This window comes from Helianthus annuus, chromosome 16 (assembly GCF_002127325.2).
Source record: "Helianthus annuus cultivar XRQ/B chromosome 16, HanXRQr2.0-SUNRISE, whole genome shotgun sequence".
In the NCBI taxonomy this organism is placed as follows: domain Eukaryota; kingdom Viridiplantae; phylum Streptophyta; class Magnoliopsida; order Asterales; family Asteraceae; genus Helianthus; species Helianthus annuus.
Window position 1 is genome coordinate 180,431,158 of NC_035448.2, and position 18,873 is coordinate 180,450,030.

Here is an 18,873-nt window from a genome sequence, read left to right on the forward strand (position 1 = left end):
CACTAGACAGCCTTCTTTCAATTTTCATATACACAAAACGGGTAACAGCCATATACACAAAGCGGATTAACAGCTATAAGGGTTAACATCAATTTATATATTCAATTTGCCAAGAACAGACCAAACACAAGGCTACAAAATGAATGCACACGGCTGGTCAATAATCAATATAACTCGCACACAAAATCAACATACAATTTCATTTTGGTCATTATATAAAAATATCACGATAACAGTTTATACAAATTTCATCTCGAGTCCTATACACATCTAGTCAAACAGGCAATCAACTCATAAGCCAAATCAGAGATCACAAGAACACGAATAAGAGCCAGATACTAACGAAGAAAACATGGAACGGGTGTGTGTGAAGGACGCCACTGCTTTCCTTCTGAACCCGAGACCCGGAACCGACAGAATCTGAAACCCGAACTCCTTGGAAACCCCAAACCAAAATCAACTCGAATCTGAGCCGACAGAATCTGAGCCGTGAACAACCCTTGCCACCGTCGTCCATCGCCGTAGACGGCGGCGACACAGCCGCCGGTGTTTCCACCAGCATCATTCATCATCATCATCATGGTAAAGAACAAAAAAATCATAACATTTGACTCATTAGAATTTGAATAAAACTAAAATGTATATAAAAATAAGCACGTATTAACGGTATACTAAAACGGCATCGGTACAACATCATCACTCAATATAGCCTGTGACAAAAAAAAATACGAAGCATATGGTGCCAAAATTTGAGTGGTACATGCTACTATTTCTCAGAGTTATATTTAATCTACACACCTTTTTAGAACCTGTGCCTTGCGGTGAGTTTTTGAACCAATAGACATAAAAACTTTGAGCCATACACACACATTGTGAAGTGTTAACTCGCCAAAGATAGACCGAAAGTAAAACATTATCGTGGAAAAAAAATAAACAAGTCGAAACGATAACAAAGCTCAAATAAAAAATAAATTGAATTATATAATTATTTTGCAAGTTACAAAAAATAAACAATATAAACTTTGGGATGAAAGATGTAACTTTGTGTAATCTATTTAAAAAAGAACTTTGAGGGGCTATGATGTAAATTTTGTATGGTCAGTTTGGAAAAAAAAAACAAAAATTTTACTATTCCATAACTTGGTTTTTAAATAACAGATTATTAATAATAATAATAATAATAATAATAATAATAATAATAATATATAATATAGTAGTAATATATTATACACAAAAAACTTTAAATACGATGCTTTATTAAAATCCATGTAAGATGTTATAACATTTATATACTATTAATTTAAAAGAATGTTATGTATCATTGTTTTTACTTTGTACTTATAGTGTATTTTTTTTCAACGGTTGGTTGCACCTATTGTTTTAGGGTTGCATATATGTATTGTACCTTATGTTTTATGAGTTTTTCAAAAATGTTTGGTTGTAGGTTCATAGGACATTATATTTTATTATTATCTTTATTATTATTATTATTTATTTTTCTATTTCTTTGTTTTAGTATTCTTACTTATTTAAATCATGTATTTATTTTTGTAATACACATTAATGATTTCTTTGTTTTAGTATTCTTACTTATTTAAATCATGTATTTATTTTTGTAATACACATTAATTTATTTTATTTGAATTTTATTCGTGTCCATACACGACGTAAGGTGCGTATGTGGTTCAATGTTTTTACGTATATTTTTCTCATATGATAGGTTCGTCGCAACTCGCAAGTCCTATATCGACTTAGTTATTATTTTCGATGTTTTACGTTTCGGTCTACTTTCTTCGTATTAACACGCCGCAATCGATGTGTGTGGTTCAATGATTTTACATCTATGTTTCGCCCAATGTTACTTTTTTTATTTTTATTTATTTTCTTTTGCGAGTTTTTTCTGCGTTGATGGTCGTTGGCGGTAGTATAACATTGGAGCAACTTGGCACGGTTTTATGTTCCCCACTACAACATTAGTATATCATCATATATGTAGTAACAAAATGCCCTACAAAATGTTTCTTAGTTTTCTCAAAATGGTTATAACTTCTCTTATACTTAAGGTACGTGCATGATTATGGTGTAACAACTTTTATTAATGCGTCATTTTCTACACGTTGTTACGAACGTGCGTGATCTAACGTTTTTACGTCTTCTTTTTCGGTGTTGCTTGGCGTTGGCGATGATGTGTTATTAATGTTGTTGGTACGGTTGTACCCCGCCGCAACGCGGGGTGGTTCCATCTAGTTCTTATTTAAAAATAATTATTCAAATCAAGATTTGAAAGAAAACATTATTCGAAAGAGACCAAATGAATGTTGTATTAGATTGCGTGTCTTCTTGTAGTTGGCTCTCTAAGTTTTCGGAATGGCCGACATTCTGCTTGAGCATTCAAATTTGGGTCAATCCTATTGAAAACATCTTTAAGCAAGGTTTTTAGTTATTATTCTACATGTGTGTGTGTGAAGCACTGCACAATTCATGTCTGCAAGTTTCCAGTCTCCCTTTTGTTCTCAATCAAACATTTAAGGAAATTATAGGTTCAAAAGTTTCTTCTCTTTTAGGCTATCAACACTATCCTTGAGGCTTACCACCAATGGGGTAAACTCAACACCTAGACTCTCCGCCTTTGCCTTCGATATACTATACGGTAACTTCTCGACACACTTGTCTTTATACCTGTCCAAATTGGAACAAAAATAAGTAATCCTAACTTCCTCTAAGATAATCAATCACTAGTTACCAAGAATGATAACACATAAAATTAGCTTAAAGACTTGTGTTGTTTCGTCTTCAAGTTTTTTATTTAAAGCCTTTTGTATAAACCTGTGAAACCTATACACATAGAGTCGGTTGTTGTGTGTGTATATCAAGAGTTGATTTCATTGAATAAACTAGATACAAGGAAACAATATATAGAGAAGATAATTACATCTAGACACCTAAAGAATAACATAATTACAACATGAATTAATATGATCTAAACATAAATATTATATAACATCCCTCTACAAGCTGAACGACAGTGGACCATTGCGAATTTGCGAAGCATGTGTCGAAAGATGTTGAACTGCGAACTAGGAAGGCTTTTTGTGAAAATGTCAGCCACCTGAAGCTTGGTTGGAACAAACTTAGTAACCAATTTTCCAACATTAACTAATTCTCGCAAAAATGATAATCAAGATCTATGTGTTTGGGTCGCTTATGTGCAACAAGATTTTGAGTGAGAAAGATGGCACTTTGATTATCACAAAGAATAGTTGGTCTTTCTTGGGGAAGAGAGTGTAGTTCTTGAAGGAGATGCTTTATCAAAACAGTTTCTACTACAGTGTTAGCCATAGCTCGATATTCGTTAACAACTAGATCTAGCAACAGTCGTATGCTTCTTAGCACTCCTAGAAATCAGATTCCCACCCAAAAATATAGAATAACCATAAGTAGAATGGCCAGTCTCCAAGAAACGTGCCCAATGAGCTTCAGAGTAGTCAAGGAGCGATGTGGAAGTGGGATGACTGTAATGTAACCCGAATGCAACAGTACCCTTGAGATATCGCAAGCTTCTTTTTTACTTCTTGATCAAAGTGACTTGTAGTTGGAGCATGAAGAAACTGACTGACTTGATTGACAACATATGAGATATCAGGTATTTTGATCGTCAAATATCGGAGAGAACCTACACTCAATCGATAGAAAGTAGTATCTATAAACATAGTACCAGTAGAAACAAAAGAAACATTGGTGCTTAAAAGGTCTTGAAGCAGGTTTAGCTTCCAACATCTTATCACGAGTTGGAGTGTCTAAAGTGTATTTGGATTGGTTTATGAAAGGACCATTTTGGTTGTAGGTAACCTCCAATCCCATAAAGTAGTTGAGTTTTCCAAAATCCTTGATGAAAAATTCCTTATTAAGACATGAAATGAATGATTTGATAGTTGGTTGATGGTGGCCCATAAGAATAAGGTCATCAACATAAACAAGGAGATACATCATACATGAATCACGTTTGCAGATATTTGATGAATTGGCTCTACTACAGGGGAAACCACTATTTAAAAGAAACAAGTTTAAATGATGAAACCAGGCCCTAGGAGCTTGTTTCGAACCATAAATAGCTTTGGTTAATTTGCAAACCTGAGAAGAAATTTGAGCACTAATGGAACCTTTTGGTTGTTCCATAAAAACATTCTCGGATAGATGGCCATGTAAGAAAAGCATTATTAACATCCAGTTGATGAAGATGCCAATTGCGGATATCGCTTATAGCCAAGACGTCACGAATCGTGGTGGCTTTAACAATGGGGCTAAAGGTACGAGAGTAGTTGAGACGCGGAATTTGACTGAAGCCTTGAGCAACAAGGCGAGCTTTGTGATGCTTAATGGATCCATCGGATCGAAATTTGGTTCAAAAAATCCATCTGGAACCCACAACATTTTACACGGAATATCCAAGAAATATACACGGAATGCTTCGAGGGGACAGTTTACTGGGAGCATAATCACAAAGGTAAGGAAAATCAAGACATCCGAATGGTTGAAAAAAATCATAGTTTGGTTTTTGATGGTACAAAAGTTCAAATGGTGACTTTCCTTGCAAAATTTGACGCAAGGCGATTAATTATAAAAACCGTCGAAGAGAAGACATCAACCCGATATTTAGTGGATATTTGGGCATGAAATAGCATAGCCAAGCCAATTTCATCAATGTGATTATGTTTTCATTCAACTTGGCCATTTTGTTACGGTGGATAAGGACAAGACATCCCATGTAAAATACCATTTTGTTCAAACAATTTTCGGACACAGTTTTTGTGAATTCAGTTCACCATCACTTTGAAAATTTTTAATTTTGGTGGAGAATTGAGCTTGAACAAAAGGTATAAAGATAGATAAAGCATCAAAAAAATCCGATTTGGCCCAAAGTGGATATAACCAAATAAACCGTGAACAATCATCAATTAAAGCAACATAATATAGAAAATTTCCAATTAACTTTATTGGAGAAGGCCCCCATAAGTCATAATGTATTATTTCAACAGGCAAAGATGCTTGTTTATCATTAGACAAAAAAGGTTGTCATTTTGCTTTTGCAAGTTCACACGGGGAACAAAGCCCCCGTTTAGGTAATAGCAAAGTAAAAGACAAATAATCATTTTTTCAACATAGAGATAATATCAAAATTGACATGCCCAAGTCTAGAGTGTCATAACTCAAAGGAACCTTTTGGACATGAGGATGAAGTGACCAAAGCTTCATGAGTTTGGCAAAGAACATAGAGGTCGTCTTCACGACACCCCCAGGTTAGTGTTTGCTTAGTTTGACGATCATGAATATAAAAATAGGGGTGAGAAAAAATAAATTCTACAGGATTATCTTCGGTGAATTTGCCAATAGATGAAAGATTTTTGCTGAGAGATGGAACTACCAAAACGTCTTTAAGGGCAAGATTAGCTAATTTTTTTGTTTGTCCAAAATGAGTAATAGGTAGAGATTGACCGTTTTCAAAATAAACGCTTTGATTACCTTAGGTTGGAGTCGAATTTTGAAGAGTAGCGTTATTGGGTAGCATGTGAGTGGTGGCTTTGGTGTCAGATGTACAATCAGGAACAATGAAGTTCATGTGACACCGAGCATGAAAGGCTTGAGCCAATTGATCCGGAGTTGGAGAGGCGGTCTGAGCAAAAGAAGCAAGTTGAAAACACCATGCAACAGAATGTCCGGATTTGCGACACAATTAGCAAGTGGTAGGGCGATTTTGGCGTCCAAAGTTCCTGTTCTTGCCCCTGTTATTATTAAAAAATTGTCGATTGGTCCTGTAGTAGGCCCAAGAAGCGTTGTTGGGTCGATATGTGGAACCGAACGTATTGGGCCTATTTGTGGAACCTTGGGTCATGAAAGCAACAACATGAGGTTCAATTGTGCCATGAAAATTTTTCATGAACAACTCATGGCTTTCTACACTAGCTAAAAGATCAACAAAGGTAGGGATAGGACGTATCGACCGAGTAGATGTAGAGAAACATTCAAAAGAGGTACTAAGTCCACATAAAAACCAACGAAGTTGATCCATAGCATCAAAGGGATGTCCAATGGCACTAAGTTGATCACAAATAGCCTTGCAGGTACGACCAAATTCAGCAACCGGTTTGTCACCCTTCTTAAGAGCACGAAGATTATCACGTAAACTCTGAATTCTTTCAACAGAGGCATTGCAAAAGGCCGCACGGGCAATCCAAATTTCACGGGCCAAGGTGCGCCCAACAGTAATAAAAAATGCCACTTTAGTCAACGATGCATTGAGAAGGATGATGGCTTGCTGTTCATCTCTTGCCCTAGTGACATAGTCAGGGTTTTGAATCTCCTTGTCATTGAATCGAACAATCGGAGATGGTGGAGTAAGAGAGGCACATGGGGTAACAATTGTGGAGAGGTAAGGATGGGAAGTATTTGTGTTCTCCAATTGACATAATTTGTGAGAGATAGTTTAATAGCAATCATAGGTGCTAAGCTAGTCATTAGGGGATTAGAGGAAAAGGATGAGGAAGCCATTAAAGGATCAAGTGAAAGGGAGGGACAAAAAAACGATAAGAGGCAGAAGAAGAAAAGAAGCTAAGACAAGAGAGATCGTAGGGTTTGCGAAGGAATGTGATCGGCTGAGGAATTTTATTTGGTAACTCAACTACAATTAAAGGGTCTGTGTGGTATGGCGTAATGGAATAGATGAGGGAATGGAATGGACGAGGTAATGGAATGGACAAAGGAATGAAATGGATCATTACATTTCATAGTCTGTGCAGGAAAGGAATAAATCATTACCTTGTGTTGTTTGGTAAGTAAGAAAAGTGGAATGAATTAAATCGGCGATGGGTGGTGGCGGTGATTGGTGGCGGCTAGTGGCGGTGGCAGCGATGGGTGGTGGTGGTCGGTGGTAGCGGTGGCGGGTGGCGATGGTCGGTGGGTGACGGTTATTAGCGGTGGTGGCGGCCATGGTCGGGGTTGGCGGTGGTCTGGGTTGGCGGTGGCAGGTGACGGCGATGGTGGTCGATGGTGGTGGCGACGATGGTGGGTGGTGGTGGTCGGCCGGTGGTGGTAGTGGTCGGGGTGGCGGTGGTCGGTGGTGGCGGGTGGCGGTGACGGTGGTCGACGGTGGTCGATGGTGGTGGCGACGACAACGGTGGGTGGTGGTGGTCGACGGTAGCGGGAGGTGGCTCGGAGGATGGCGGTAGTGGTCGGGGTGACTGTGGTCGGTGGTGGCGGGTGGCGGCGATAGTGGTCGATGGTGGTGGTGGCGACGACAACGGTGGGGGGTGGTGGTCGACGGTAGCGGGTGGTGGCAGCGGAGGATGATGGTGGTGGTCGGCGGAGGGTGGCGGTATTGGTCGGGGTGGCGATGGTTTACGATGGCGGGTGGCAGCGTGGTAGTCGATGGCGGTGGCGGCGGGCAGCGGTGGCGGCAGGCGGTGGAGGACGGTGGTGGTGGTCGGTGGAGGTTGGTGGCGGGTGGTGACGACGGCAGGTGGTTGTGGTGGCAAATGGTGGAGGTGATGGGCGAGGTTTGTGACGTAGGCTTAGAGAGGGAATGGAATGGAAAAAAAACAAGGGGACTGAATGGAATGAATTTGAGGGAATGGAATGACTTATGTAATTGGTGATTCCATTACGTAACCAACCAAACACACTTTTTTTATTTCCTCACAATAGTTCATTCCGTTCCACCTCTTATTTCTACATACTAAACACTACATAAGGGTATTGGGCTATTGGCTGATACCGTGTGTGTGTATCAATAGTTGATTTCATTGAATAAACTAGATACAAGGAAACAACATATAGAGAAGACAATTACATCTAGACACCTAAGGAATAACACAATTACAACATGAATTAATATAATCTATCCTAAACATAAATATTATCTTTTTTTTTTTTTTGAAAGGCAAACATAAATATTATCTAACAGGTTGAGTTTTGTTTAAATTCAAATAAGAGAACGATCGACGTCACTTTTTATCCTTACCTTAGAGAATAGTCAAGATCAGGGTAGAGTTTGTCTAAGATCATCATAATCTCCACAGATCGAACCACATTCCCGACCATGCAGTATCTACCATTCGCTTCCGGTTTCTCAAATGCTAATATATGCGCGATAGCAGTGTCTCTCACATCAACAAGTATGTAAATTCCATCTGGAAATACTTCTTTTCCTGCATATATGTAATTCGTCAACTTAAAAGAATATAGATTGGTATTCATTGTGTGAAATGAACTTTAGCTATTATATTGAACAGTTACCGGTTTCTATAAAGCTCCAAAATCCCTGAGAAGTTAAGTTGATAGAAGGTTGTAAGAGAGGACCAATCACATAGCCAGGATTTATTATCACCAAATCCAGACCATTCTCTCTTGAAAATTTCACAGCAGCATTCTCAGCCTGGATCTTTGAAAGGTGATACCACAACTAAAAAGAATACAAAATCCTCATTATTTATAACATTTGTAGCCGATTGACATAACCATGCATATGAAGAAAGCAATACAGAAGCAGGTGCCGAACCATAGGAGGTCGGCTGACCGGTTTACTAGAATTCTATAGAAATTTTGCTACAAAATCTAACATTTTTGTAAGAAACACATGAGTTTGATTCCTTTGTTGTAGTTAGTGGTTAACAAAACTTATAACAAGTATGTTGGAAAAATAGGTGAAAATAGCATTTTTCACAAATATAGGAAAATGATTTTTTCCTATTTTGGACTAGAAATAAATATAATAAAATGAGCGGGTTTTATGTATTTATTTGTGGGTTTGTGTTCTATGTTGGAAGAGCTTCGCAACGAACTAAACCACGTCCAAAACCGAGCTAAGATGAATGAGATATCGATGCTCAAAGTTGGGTGTTTGGAACATTCAATGTTGAAACTAAAGGGAAAGTAGCACCTTGTCCCACATAGGAGGAGGTGAATTCTAACGTTGTGTCTTACTTTGAAAATGTGTTTCCTTTGAGAAGACAAACACATGCAACGTCATCAACAACTAATTTTGAAGTAGGTGAAAGTTCATCTACACCAGTTGATGAGGTGGTTCATGATAACACCCATGAACAACCTGAGGTTGAAGAAAGTGATCGTAGGCGAAGTAAAAGGCCAAGGGTTGAAAAATCCTATGGTCCAGACTTCGTTAGCTATATGGTTGAGGGCGAGCCCAATACATATCGCGAAGCGGTTTCCTCTTCAGAAGGACCTCAATGGAAAGAAGCAATAAGAAATGAAATAGATTCTATATTGCAAAATCATACTTGGGAGTTAGTAGATCTTCCACCTGGTTGCAAACCACTTGGATATCGTTGGATATTCAAAAGGAAGATGAAAACTGATGGAAGTATTGATAAGTACAAGGCTAGGTTGGTTATTAAAGGATTTAGACAAAAGGAAGGTCTAGATTACTTTGATACCTACTCGCCTGTGACGCGCATAACCTCGATTAGATTGGTTCTTGCTATAGCGGCTTTAAGAAATTTGGAAGTTCACCAAATGGACGTTAAAACCGCATTTCTAAATGGCGATTTAGAAGAAGAAATTTACATGGAGCAACCTGAAGGTTTCTCCGCCCCAGGTCAAGAGGGTAAAGTATGTAAACTCGTCAAGTCTTTGTATGGCTTGAAGCAAGCACCAAAACAATGGCACCAAAAGTTTGATCATGTCATGATTGACAATGGTTTCAAAATAAATGAGTGCGACAAATGTGTTTATTTCAAAGACACAAATGAAGGTTATGTCATCTTATGCCTTTATGTAGACGATATGCTTATCATTGGGAGTAATGATAAAATTATCAAAGCTACTAAAAGCATGTTGAAAGCGAGATTTGACATGAAAGACATGGGTTTAGCAGATGTGATTCTTGGAGTAAAGATCATAAGAACCCAAGAAGGTCTTGTGTTAAGTCAATCTCACTATGTGGATAAAATTCTTGAAAAATTCAACTCGGGAGATACGAGTGTCGCTCGAACTCCAGTTGATACCTCCCAACATCTCAAGAAGAATAAAGGAGATGGAGTTGCTCAGTTAGAGTATTCAAGAATTATAGGCAGTCTAATGTATCTAATGACATGTACTAGACCCGACTTGGCTTACGCGGTGAGTAGGCTAAGTAGATACACCAGCAATCCGTGCGCGGATCATTGGAAGGCTATCACGAGGGTGCTTAGATACATACGATACACAAGAGACTATGGACTGCATTATACCCGACAACCAGCAGTGATCGAAGGATACACTGATGCAAACTGGATATCGGATAATAAAGATTCCAAATCAACAAGTGGTTACGTGTTTACACTTGGAGGAGCTGCTATTGCTTGGAAGTCTTCTAAGCAAACGGTCATAGCGAGATCCACAATGGAATCTGAATTTATCGCCTTGGATAAGTCAGGCGAGGAGGCGGAATGGCTACGTCAATTCGTGGAAGATATTCCAAGATGGCCAAAGCCTTTGCCAGCCATATGTGTACATTGTGATAGCCAATCAGCGATTGGTAGAGCTCAAAGCTTGATGTACAATGGCAGATCAAGGCATATGCGACGTAGACATAACACGATACGACAACTACTCTCAACGGGTGTTATCACAATTGATTATGTGAGATCAGCGGATAACATTGCGGACCCGTTTACAAAAGGCTTAAGCAGAGAGTTAGTAGAAACGTCGTCAAGAGGAATGGGACTAAAGCCCGTGGTTAATGGGAATATGAGGGAAACCTAACTTAGTTGACTGGAGATCCCAAGATCTAAGTTCAATAGGACAACTTAATCATATTACCAGAACGGAGTCACTGTGGGGGAGTACCCCAAACTACATAAAACGGAGTTACATATACTTCCTAGTCCATTCCAATCAGTGACATGAAGTGAGGTTAAGCATATTAAGGTTAATGATTTCGGGAAATCAAATAACCATGATGCTTTTAATGATTCATGGGAATCACCTATGTTAGAGAGAAGTGGGGTCGCTTCAAATGGATTTGTGGGGTGCGCAAATCCTAGAGCTCTCGCAGAACCAGGCTAGTGATCCAGGACCATAATAGGACACGACAATGAGGAGTTGGCCAAACCAGGGAGAGTATTGTGTGAAGTGTATTGTCGTTTACACAAATGGGGGTATGTTCAAGGACATCGCGTCTACACACCGCTAGTAAGCTAAGTGCGCTTCACAAAAGAAGGTTCAAAGGCTTCAACCTACCTATCTTGCAATACTCAACTGTCGAAGTTTATCTTTGATAAGTGTAAGGAAAAGATCCATTTCCATACATGTGGGGGATTGTTGGAAATTTGATGAAAATAGCATTTTTCATGTGGGGGATTGTTGGAAAAATAGGTGAAAATAGCATTTTTCACAAATATAGGAAAATGATTTTTTCCTATTTTGGACTAGAAATAAATATAATAAAATGAGCGGGTTTTATGTATTTATTTGTGGGTTTGTGTTCTATGTTGGAAGAGCTTCGCAACGAACTAAACCACGTCCAAAACCGAGCTAAGATGAATGAGATATCGATGCTCAAAGTTGGGTGTTTGGAACATTCAATGTTGAAACTAAAGGGAAAGTAGCACCTTGTCCCACATAGGAGGAGGGATGGAACTTAAATGGGTATTTAAGGTGGAACTCTCCATCCTTATTGTTTCATGGAAGCACTCACTAGTGTCCTCGCGAAGGGTGCGGAGCACCCTAACTCGCACTCGCACTCGCACACGCTCGCGCGCGCGCGCGTGGCGTGGGCGATGAGGCGCAATGTGGCGCTTTGATGGCGCACTTTGCACTTCGCACGCTCGCATCGCCGCGAGCCGCTTGAGAGCCGCCTTTGTATTTTTGACCGCGCGCGCGTGGTGAAGCACAAGGACCAAGTGGTAGGTGATGCGGCGCATGACGTGGCAGTCATGCGCGCGCGGGTACACGAGGCGCGCGGTTGGGAGCATGGTGCATGGGTCCTACTGTGCCGTGTGCGGCGCACCAGAGTGAGCCAATACGGCGCGCACGTATAGACTCACAGGTGACGTGGCGCACGCCGCACCGCCGCATGGACGGACTTGAGCTGCACCGCCGCACGTCGCATGGACGGACTTGAGCTGCACCGCCGCATGGCGCACCGCGCATGGGCGCGCGCGCGCGCAGAAGCTTCCAGCATTGAATGACAGGGCAGTTTCAGTCCAGCTTCGTAACTGACGAGTTAATAGGCTTTGACTGAGAATTAAATGACGTATTAAATTGCATTGAAGACGTTTAATGCAATTTAAACCTCTCATTTAATTCATTTTGACTGTTTCAACCTAGGAGCTGTATAAATACAGCTCCATACCCACTTCAGAAGTACACCAGCAACACAACAGCAATCCAAACTTTCTCTCTAGAATTTTTCTTGCAGCTTTCAAGGTAACCTTCGGGTTGTAGGCGAACTCCGGCAGTACTACTGCTCCGGCTGTTGTACCCTGGGAAACAAAACGAGTACTCTCGGGAGACTCGGAATTTGTTTTAAGGGAAGCGTGTTGAACACGTGACTCAGCCCTCTGTTTCTACCCCATTCTTGTATTTTGCTTATTTCAGTTGTAATAGTAATAGTATTTCAGCTTTCTTATTTCTTTGTATTGTAATCAATTAAATAAAATTTGTTTTTATTTTATTTATTTATGCGAACGGTTCCTACAAAGTATACCTTACTCTGCTCACAAACAACCGGATCTGAAAACCAAGTTTCATCCACTACACCACCAGATTCTGGAAGCTTGACACCATACATAACTGTAGCCACTGAAGACGTCAACACCACTCTCTTGACAGTTTCAACTTTCGCAGATGATTTAAGAACATTAAGTGTTCCCTTCACTGCAGGACCTAGCAATTCCAACTGATGCCAAAAAAAAAAAAAAAAAAAAAAAAAAAAAAAAAAAAAAAAAAAAAAAAAGAAAAGAAAACTCAAACTTGAATGCACCAACATGGTTTAGAACTCATACAATTTTTAAAAGATTGAGAGGAAAAGAACAAAAACAAACCTGTGGGTCATCAACTGATAGTAGAACAGGAGATGCTGTGTGAAAGACACAAACGCAACCATCAACTGCAGAATCAAAAGAGCCTTCTACACTCAAGTTAGCTTCAAACAAAGATAGTCTTTCCTTAGCTCCATCAAGAGCAAGAAGATGTTCTGTCTTTTTTGGGTCATCTGCAACGTATTTTAATTTATTCAATTAAAAAGTTGGATTGATCAAAACTGATGTAGGTTCGGATATATCGAAACATATTGAAAGACTGACCGAGGGATCGGACGGTTGCATGAACGGTGTAACCACGGGCAAGCAAGAGCTTAACCAGCCATGAAGCGATGTAGCCAGAAGCTCCTGTGACACAAACCACCTTTCCTTCTCCACTCATCTCTCTCAAACTCTGGTAGATAAGAATGCCTTTCTGTTCTGATTTTGACTATCTATACGAATTTTTAATGGATTAAATAATGAAAAGTAATGTATGCAGACAGACGTGTACAATATCAGTCACATCATAAATAATTTTGTTTCCATATTGCACAAAACAAACCTATCAAAACCCGGCCAAATTTAAATTGAATATCCAATCATATTACGTCACTTAACTTTAACCGTTAAAAAAGTATGCATCACGAACCCAATCGAGGTATTAAAAAGAGTCTATATATTCACACACCCTTATATAGGATTCGTATAGGTCTATACGTCGCGTATAATTTTTTTTTAACTTCTAACAGAATCTCTGATTGTGTCATATCTTGTCTTATATGCCTCGTATAGGCTTATACCGTGTGGATAGACAAAAAAAACCATTTTAACCCTGATTTGGGGCTATACGCATGGATAAATTGGTCTTTTTTGCCTCTATTATATGCCGCGTATAGACCTTTATGAGGCGTATGTAAAGAGGCTTTTTTTTACAAACACTTTTATAAACGGCAAATTACCATTTTAGCCTTGAGTTAGGCCTAAATTAGGGGTGTCTCAGGGCTAAAATGGTAATTTGCCATTTTTTTTTTTTTAATTTTAAACTTTAGGGCAAGACTAGGGGTCTAGAGTTGTTTAAAAGACTGTTATACCACTAAGTTTGGGTTAGATTGTGGGCAACACAAGGCTAGGGATGGCAATGGGTCGGGTATGGGACGGGTTTAGGTAATCCCAACCCCAAACCCAATTAGATATGCTTGTCCCAAACCCGTCCCAAAACCCGTCGGGTTTCTAGCGGGTAAATACCCATCGGGTATTGGGTATACTCGCAGGTTTCGGGTAACCCATTAATTTTAAAAAGTTTACCCGTTGGGTATACCCGACCCAAAACCCATCGGGTAACTGCTAATCAGATACATTTAGTATTATCACTAAAGAAATATATCAAATAACTATAATGTATATGGGATAAAATACCTATGTGTATAGAAAAAAAGATTTATCATATATTTACATATTTAAAAATATAAAAGAAATTATATCGGGTATACAATCGGGTAAACGGGTTTACTTTATCGGGTAACTGGGTCGGGTAAACGGGTATATCACCAAATCCCAAACCCATCCCAAACCCGCGAAAAAAATACAAACCCGTCCCAAACCCGATTAACCGACCCCAAACCCGTCCCAGATGTGTCGGGTTTCGGGTTTACCCATCGGGTTCGGGTTCGATTGTCATCCCTACACAAGGCTAAAATGGTCTTTTGACCTAAATCACACCTACAGGACTATATGGGTGTTGTATCGTATCCTATAGTATCGTGGCGTATTGTATTGTATTGTATTGTATTGTATTGTATTGTATTGTATTGTATTGTATTGTATTGTATCGTACCGTATCGTATAGTGTAGTATAAGTCTCATATAGGTCTTGTATAGGCATATAGGACGATACGTGACATAAATCACACCTATAGTCCTATACGGGGCCTATACTATACATATAGGCCTATACGGGTGTTGTACCGTATCTTATAGTATCGTATTGTATCGTATAATGTATAGTATAAGTCTCGTATAGGTCCCCGATAGGTCTTGTAACCTTATACATCCTGTATAGGTCTATACGAGACATAGAATATGCAAATAAGCAGATGAAGTGTGTGAATAGTTTAAGCCATTAAAAAATTGTAACCCAAACACCAATTAAACCCTTTTAAATATAGAAATGAAGTTGGAAAAACATTTTTTTTTTAAAGGAAAACTTCATTAAAACCGACCAACCCAAAAAAACCGGGCGGCCAACACAACACAATTATACAAATTTACACCAATTCGCCCACGAAAAATCTATACATTTAGTTCTATTCTTAAACCAGAGAAACCCTAACAATTTAATCGAACAAAAGACCTCCTCCGAATTAGGATTTTTAGCACCAAAAACCAAATCATTCCTGGCTTTCCATATCAACCAACACGCTATCAACACAATGCCCTGATACGCCAATTGCCTCTTACCTTTCAACCCGCAGAAACGATGAGCATTTAAAACGTCTTTAAACGAAAACGCCACAAGATAAGGAACCTTGCACCACGAACTGATCTTGGCCCAAATAGACACGGCGAAACTGCAAGCCGTGAAAAGATGAGAAGTTGTTTCGTCCCCCGACTCACACAACGGGCACACCACATCCACAACCTGGATATTTCTTTTGAAAAGCTCAACCCTCGTAGGCAATCTCTCCATCACCGCCCTCCACGCAAACATGTTACATTTTAAAGGAGTCCACCTACACCAATCCCAGACGAACCTACTGTTGTCAACAGCCTTGGAACTCAAAAGAACATAGGTTGAACTAACCGAAAAAATGCCGGAATCACCGGCCAACCACCGCCACTGATCACAGCCGTCAGAAAGAAAAACGTCACGGAGGCAGTTACAAAGAGCCGACCATTCAGCCAAAACAATGCTGTTATCTCGAGGACTTTTCCACCGCCAAGCTACCGAAGGATTAGAAAAGGGCTGATGATCCGATCACAGACACAACAATTCTTCTCAACCTCCAGCTCGAAAAGATTCGGAAAACAATACCTTAAAGGATCCCTTCGCAGCCACGGGTCCAACCAAAAGGCAACCATCCGGCCATCTCCCACCTCCCCTCGCAAAAAATGCCTGAAACGATCCGGCCCCACAATCGGTCTATCCACAGATTTTACAATGCTACCCCAAACCCCACCAAGAGAAGCTCTAGCCGACAGAAAATTCCAAGATCTATTATGCGAATGAATAGCCGTAATAACTTTAGCCCAGAGAGAGTTACCCTCCACTTTGAATCTCCACGCCCACTTAAAAAGGAGAGCACTATTAACATGACCAAGCTTACGAATACCGAGCCCTCCCGAACTGATAGGAGAAGTCACACACTCCCAAGAAACCCAACACATCTTCCTATCCGCACCAGCACCGCCCCACAAAAGCTTCCTCACGATAGCTTCCAGTTGATTAATGACTCCAACCGGTACTTTAAAGAGGGAGAAGAAATAAATAGGGAGGCTTTGCAAAAAAGATTTAATAAGAGTGACCCTGCCTCCTATCGACAAAACCGATGCTTTCCAAAGAGACAACCTAGCTTCGAACATATCAACCACCGAACTCCAATTCGAAATCCGATTCATATTGGCCCCTACCGGTAACCCGAGGTACTTGAAGGGTAACTGTTCAGCCTTGCACCCAATCTCCGACGCTAACACGACCACCTCCGAATCAGCAATACCGATACCGATCAAACTCGATTTAACCAAATTAATACGAAGCCCCGAGCAGAAACGAAAGCAACGGAGGATCCTAACCACGTTAAGAATGCTATCCCTCGACCACTCCCCAATGACAAGGGCATCATCAGCAAAGAGAAGATGAGATAGAATCGGCCCGTTGTTCGGAATACTGACCCCCTCCATCAACCCGAGCTCAACAGCCTTAGCAAAACAAGCCGTAAGAGCCTCCATAACCAACAGAAAGAGAAAAGGAGATAAGGGATCTCCTTGCCGCATACCCTTATGACATTGAAAATCAAAAGTTGGCGACCCATTAACAAGAACCGCCGCCCTAGCTGAGGATAAAATCCCTAACACCCGTTTACACCAAAGATGAGGAAAGCCCATCTGTGACATAACCGAATCAACGAAACCCCAGTTCACATTGTCATAGGCTTTCTCAAAGTCAAGTTTAAAGTGAAACGCCTTCTTTTTCTTCTTAAGCCAATTCACCGTCTCACTAATAATTAAAGGGCCATTGTAACAACTGTCACGAAAATCAATAATTAGGATGATAATTAGCTAATAAGAAAACCCTAATTGAAACACCCAAGTGATTCCGCATAAACCCTAAAATTTTCATAACAATCAGAATCAGGATCAGGGCCCCTAAAACTCAGGGGGGTTAAACCCTAGTAGACGTTTATCCTCTAAATTTGCTGTAGAAACGAAATTTGTTCGTTCAATTTACTCAGCAAGGCTATCTAGGACACGAAACAACCTAGGCTAGAAAATAGACCCGTCGCGCCACGCGACGGGTACACATGTCTTCTTCGCGTGGCGCGAGGGAGAACATTTTCCAGCTATAAATAGGGGGCAGTGGCACTTGAAGTTTGCCGTTAATTCGACGTAAAAACTCAAAATATACACAGAGATATCGTTCGTTTACCACACAACACACACTAATCACGAAGTGCTGCCGCAATCAGGGTAATAACTCGATCGCTATTACGATTCAACGTCCGATCGATTATAACTATCCAACGATTGTCCGAGTGCTGCTCAAATTGAGCTTGTACTTTGATTATTCGTCGTGATTTCGACTTGAATATTAGAGTGCTGTTCGAATTCGGACTATGCTCTGTTATTCGTTGTGAATCCGATTGAATTATCGAGTATTGCACTGATTAATCGTTGTGAGGGTTTAATCTCGTGAATTGACGTAACTGCTGTATTAGTTACTAACCTGCCTGTGTGTGCATTATGTTAAATTAGGTTTAATCAAGGCTAATCAGTAGGCTTATCTATTGCTCGTTAATCTGCAATGTGAGTCATTCTTCTTTTTAAACTGTTTTCTCACAGTTTGTGAGTAAGTATTACAAAACTCCAAGTTATTTTCAAAGGTTATAATTACAGGGATTAAGTCTATGTAATCACCATATTACAGCCAGTATGTGGGGTTTTGTATACATTACTTGTTTCCCGTCACACTTGGACAAACGGGTGGCCAAGGGGTGATCTGACCACAGTCACAGACACCATTGGACAAATGGGCTAGCCAATGGTTGGTCGAGTGACAAATACTGTGGGTAGTTGGTTTGATATCAGAAACATTGTAATTCCCCTTAATACTGTAATTTATAACTAACGGGTCGTTTTAGAAAACAGAATGATTCACCCAGTATTTCTCCGCTGACAAAACCTTTTTCAAACATGTTTCAGGTGATCTATGTGATCCAGGAAAAGTGCAGTAAAGCACTACAAGCTCAGAGAAGTGGCTCAGTGTGAATAAATAAATAAAACATGTTTTGGAAAATAATGATTTCTGTGTGAAATCAACTGTTTGTAAATTATGGGAATTTATCCCTAAAACTTTGTATAATATATTAAACGAGTATTTTCATGGTGAAAAGATCCTGTAATAAAAAGACTTCCGCTGCCGCATAAATCAGATACCACGGGTACCACTGGACTGCTCGCGGCTCCCGATTCCGTCCAGGGTGGGTCGGGGGTCGTGACAGTGAAGGTGGTATCAGAGCTAATAATTAATAACTATTGAGCCACTGATCGAGCCACTGATCTAAGCCTATTACGAAATTAAGTATTTGACAAAATACTTAATCCTACTAGTTATCATTCTGTGATTATTTGTTATATTAACTGA

At 40.0% G+C, this 18,873-nt stretch overlaps 1 protein-coding gene across 2 annotated transcripts; it reads right to left on the reverse strand.

The window, feature by feature from the left end:
* Nucleotides 1-2,383: 2,383 nt before the first annotated feature.
* On the reverse strand, nucleotides 2,384-13,461 carry LOC110918277 (cinnamoyl-CoA reductase 1). Of its 2 annotated transcripts, XM_022162622.2 has the most exons (6): nucleotides 13,299-13,461; nucleotides 13,038-13,207; nucleotides 12,701-12,892; nucleotides 8,290-8,455; nucleotides 8,015-8,201; nucleotides 2,384-2,679 (listed from the first exon to the last, which is right to left on the reverse strand). In XM_022162622.2, exons 1-6 carry the CDS (start codon nucleotides 13,414-13,416, stop codon nucleotides 2,535-2,537), a joined length of 978 nt encoding a protein of 325 aa, XP_022018314.1. In that variant the 5' UTR covers nucleotides 13,417-13,461; the 3' UTR covers nucleotides 2,384-2,534. The 2 variants fall into 2 exon arrangements, with proteins under 2 accessions (XP_022018314.1, XP_022018315.1); XM_022162623.2 differs by lacking the exon at nucleotides 12,701-12,892.
* Between the last annotated feature and the right edge of the window lie 5,412 nt (nucleotides 13,462-18,873).

What these genes read in the sequence shown, in the direction of transcription:
- LOC110918277 (XM_022162622.2), bottom strand. Translation starts at nt 13,416, where the DNA reads ATGAGTGGAGAAGGAAAGGTGGTTTGTGTCACAGGAGCTTCTGGCTAC. An exon ending in TATCAGTTGATGACCCACAG is followed by an intron (nt 12,893 to 13,037) that starts GTTTGTTTTTGT and finishes TTTTGGCATCAG; the next exon opens with TTGGAATTGCTAGGTCCTGC. An exon ending in TTGTTTGTGAGCAGAGTAAG is followed by an intron (nt 8,456 to 12,700) that starts GTATACTTTGTA and finishes TATTCTTTTTAG; the next exon opens with TTGTGGTATCACCTTTCAAA.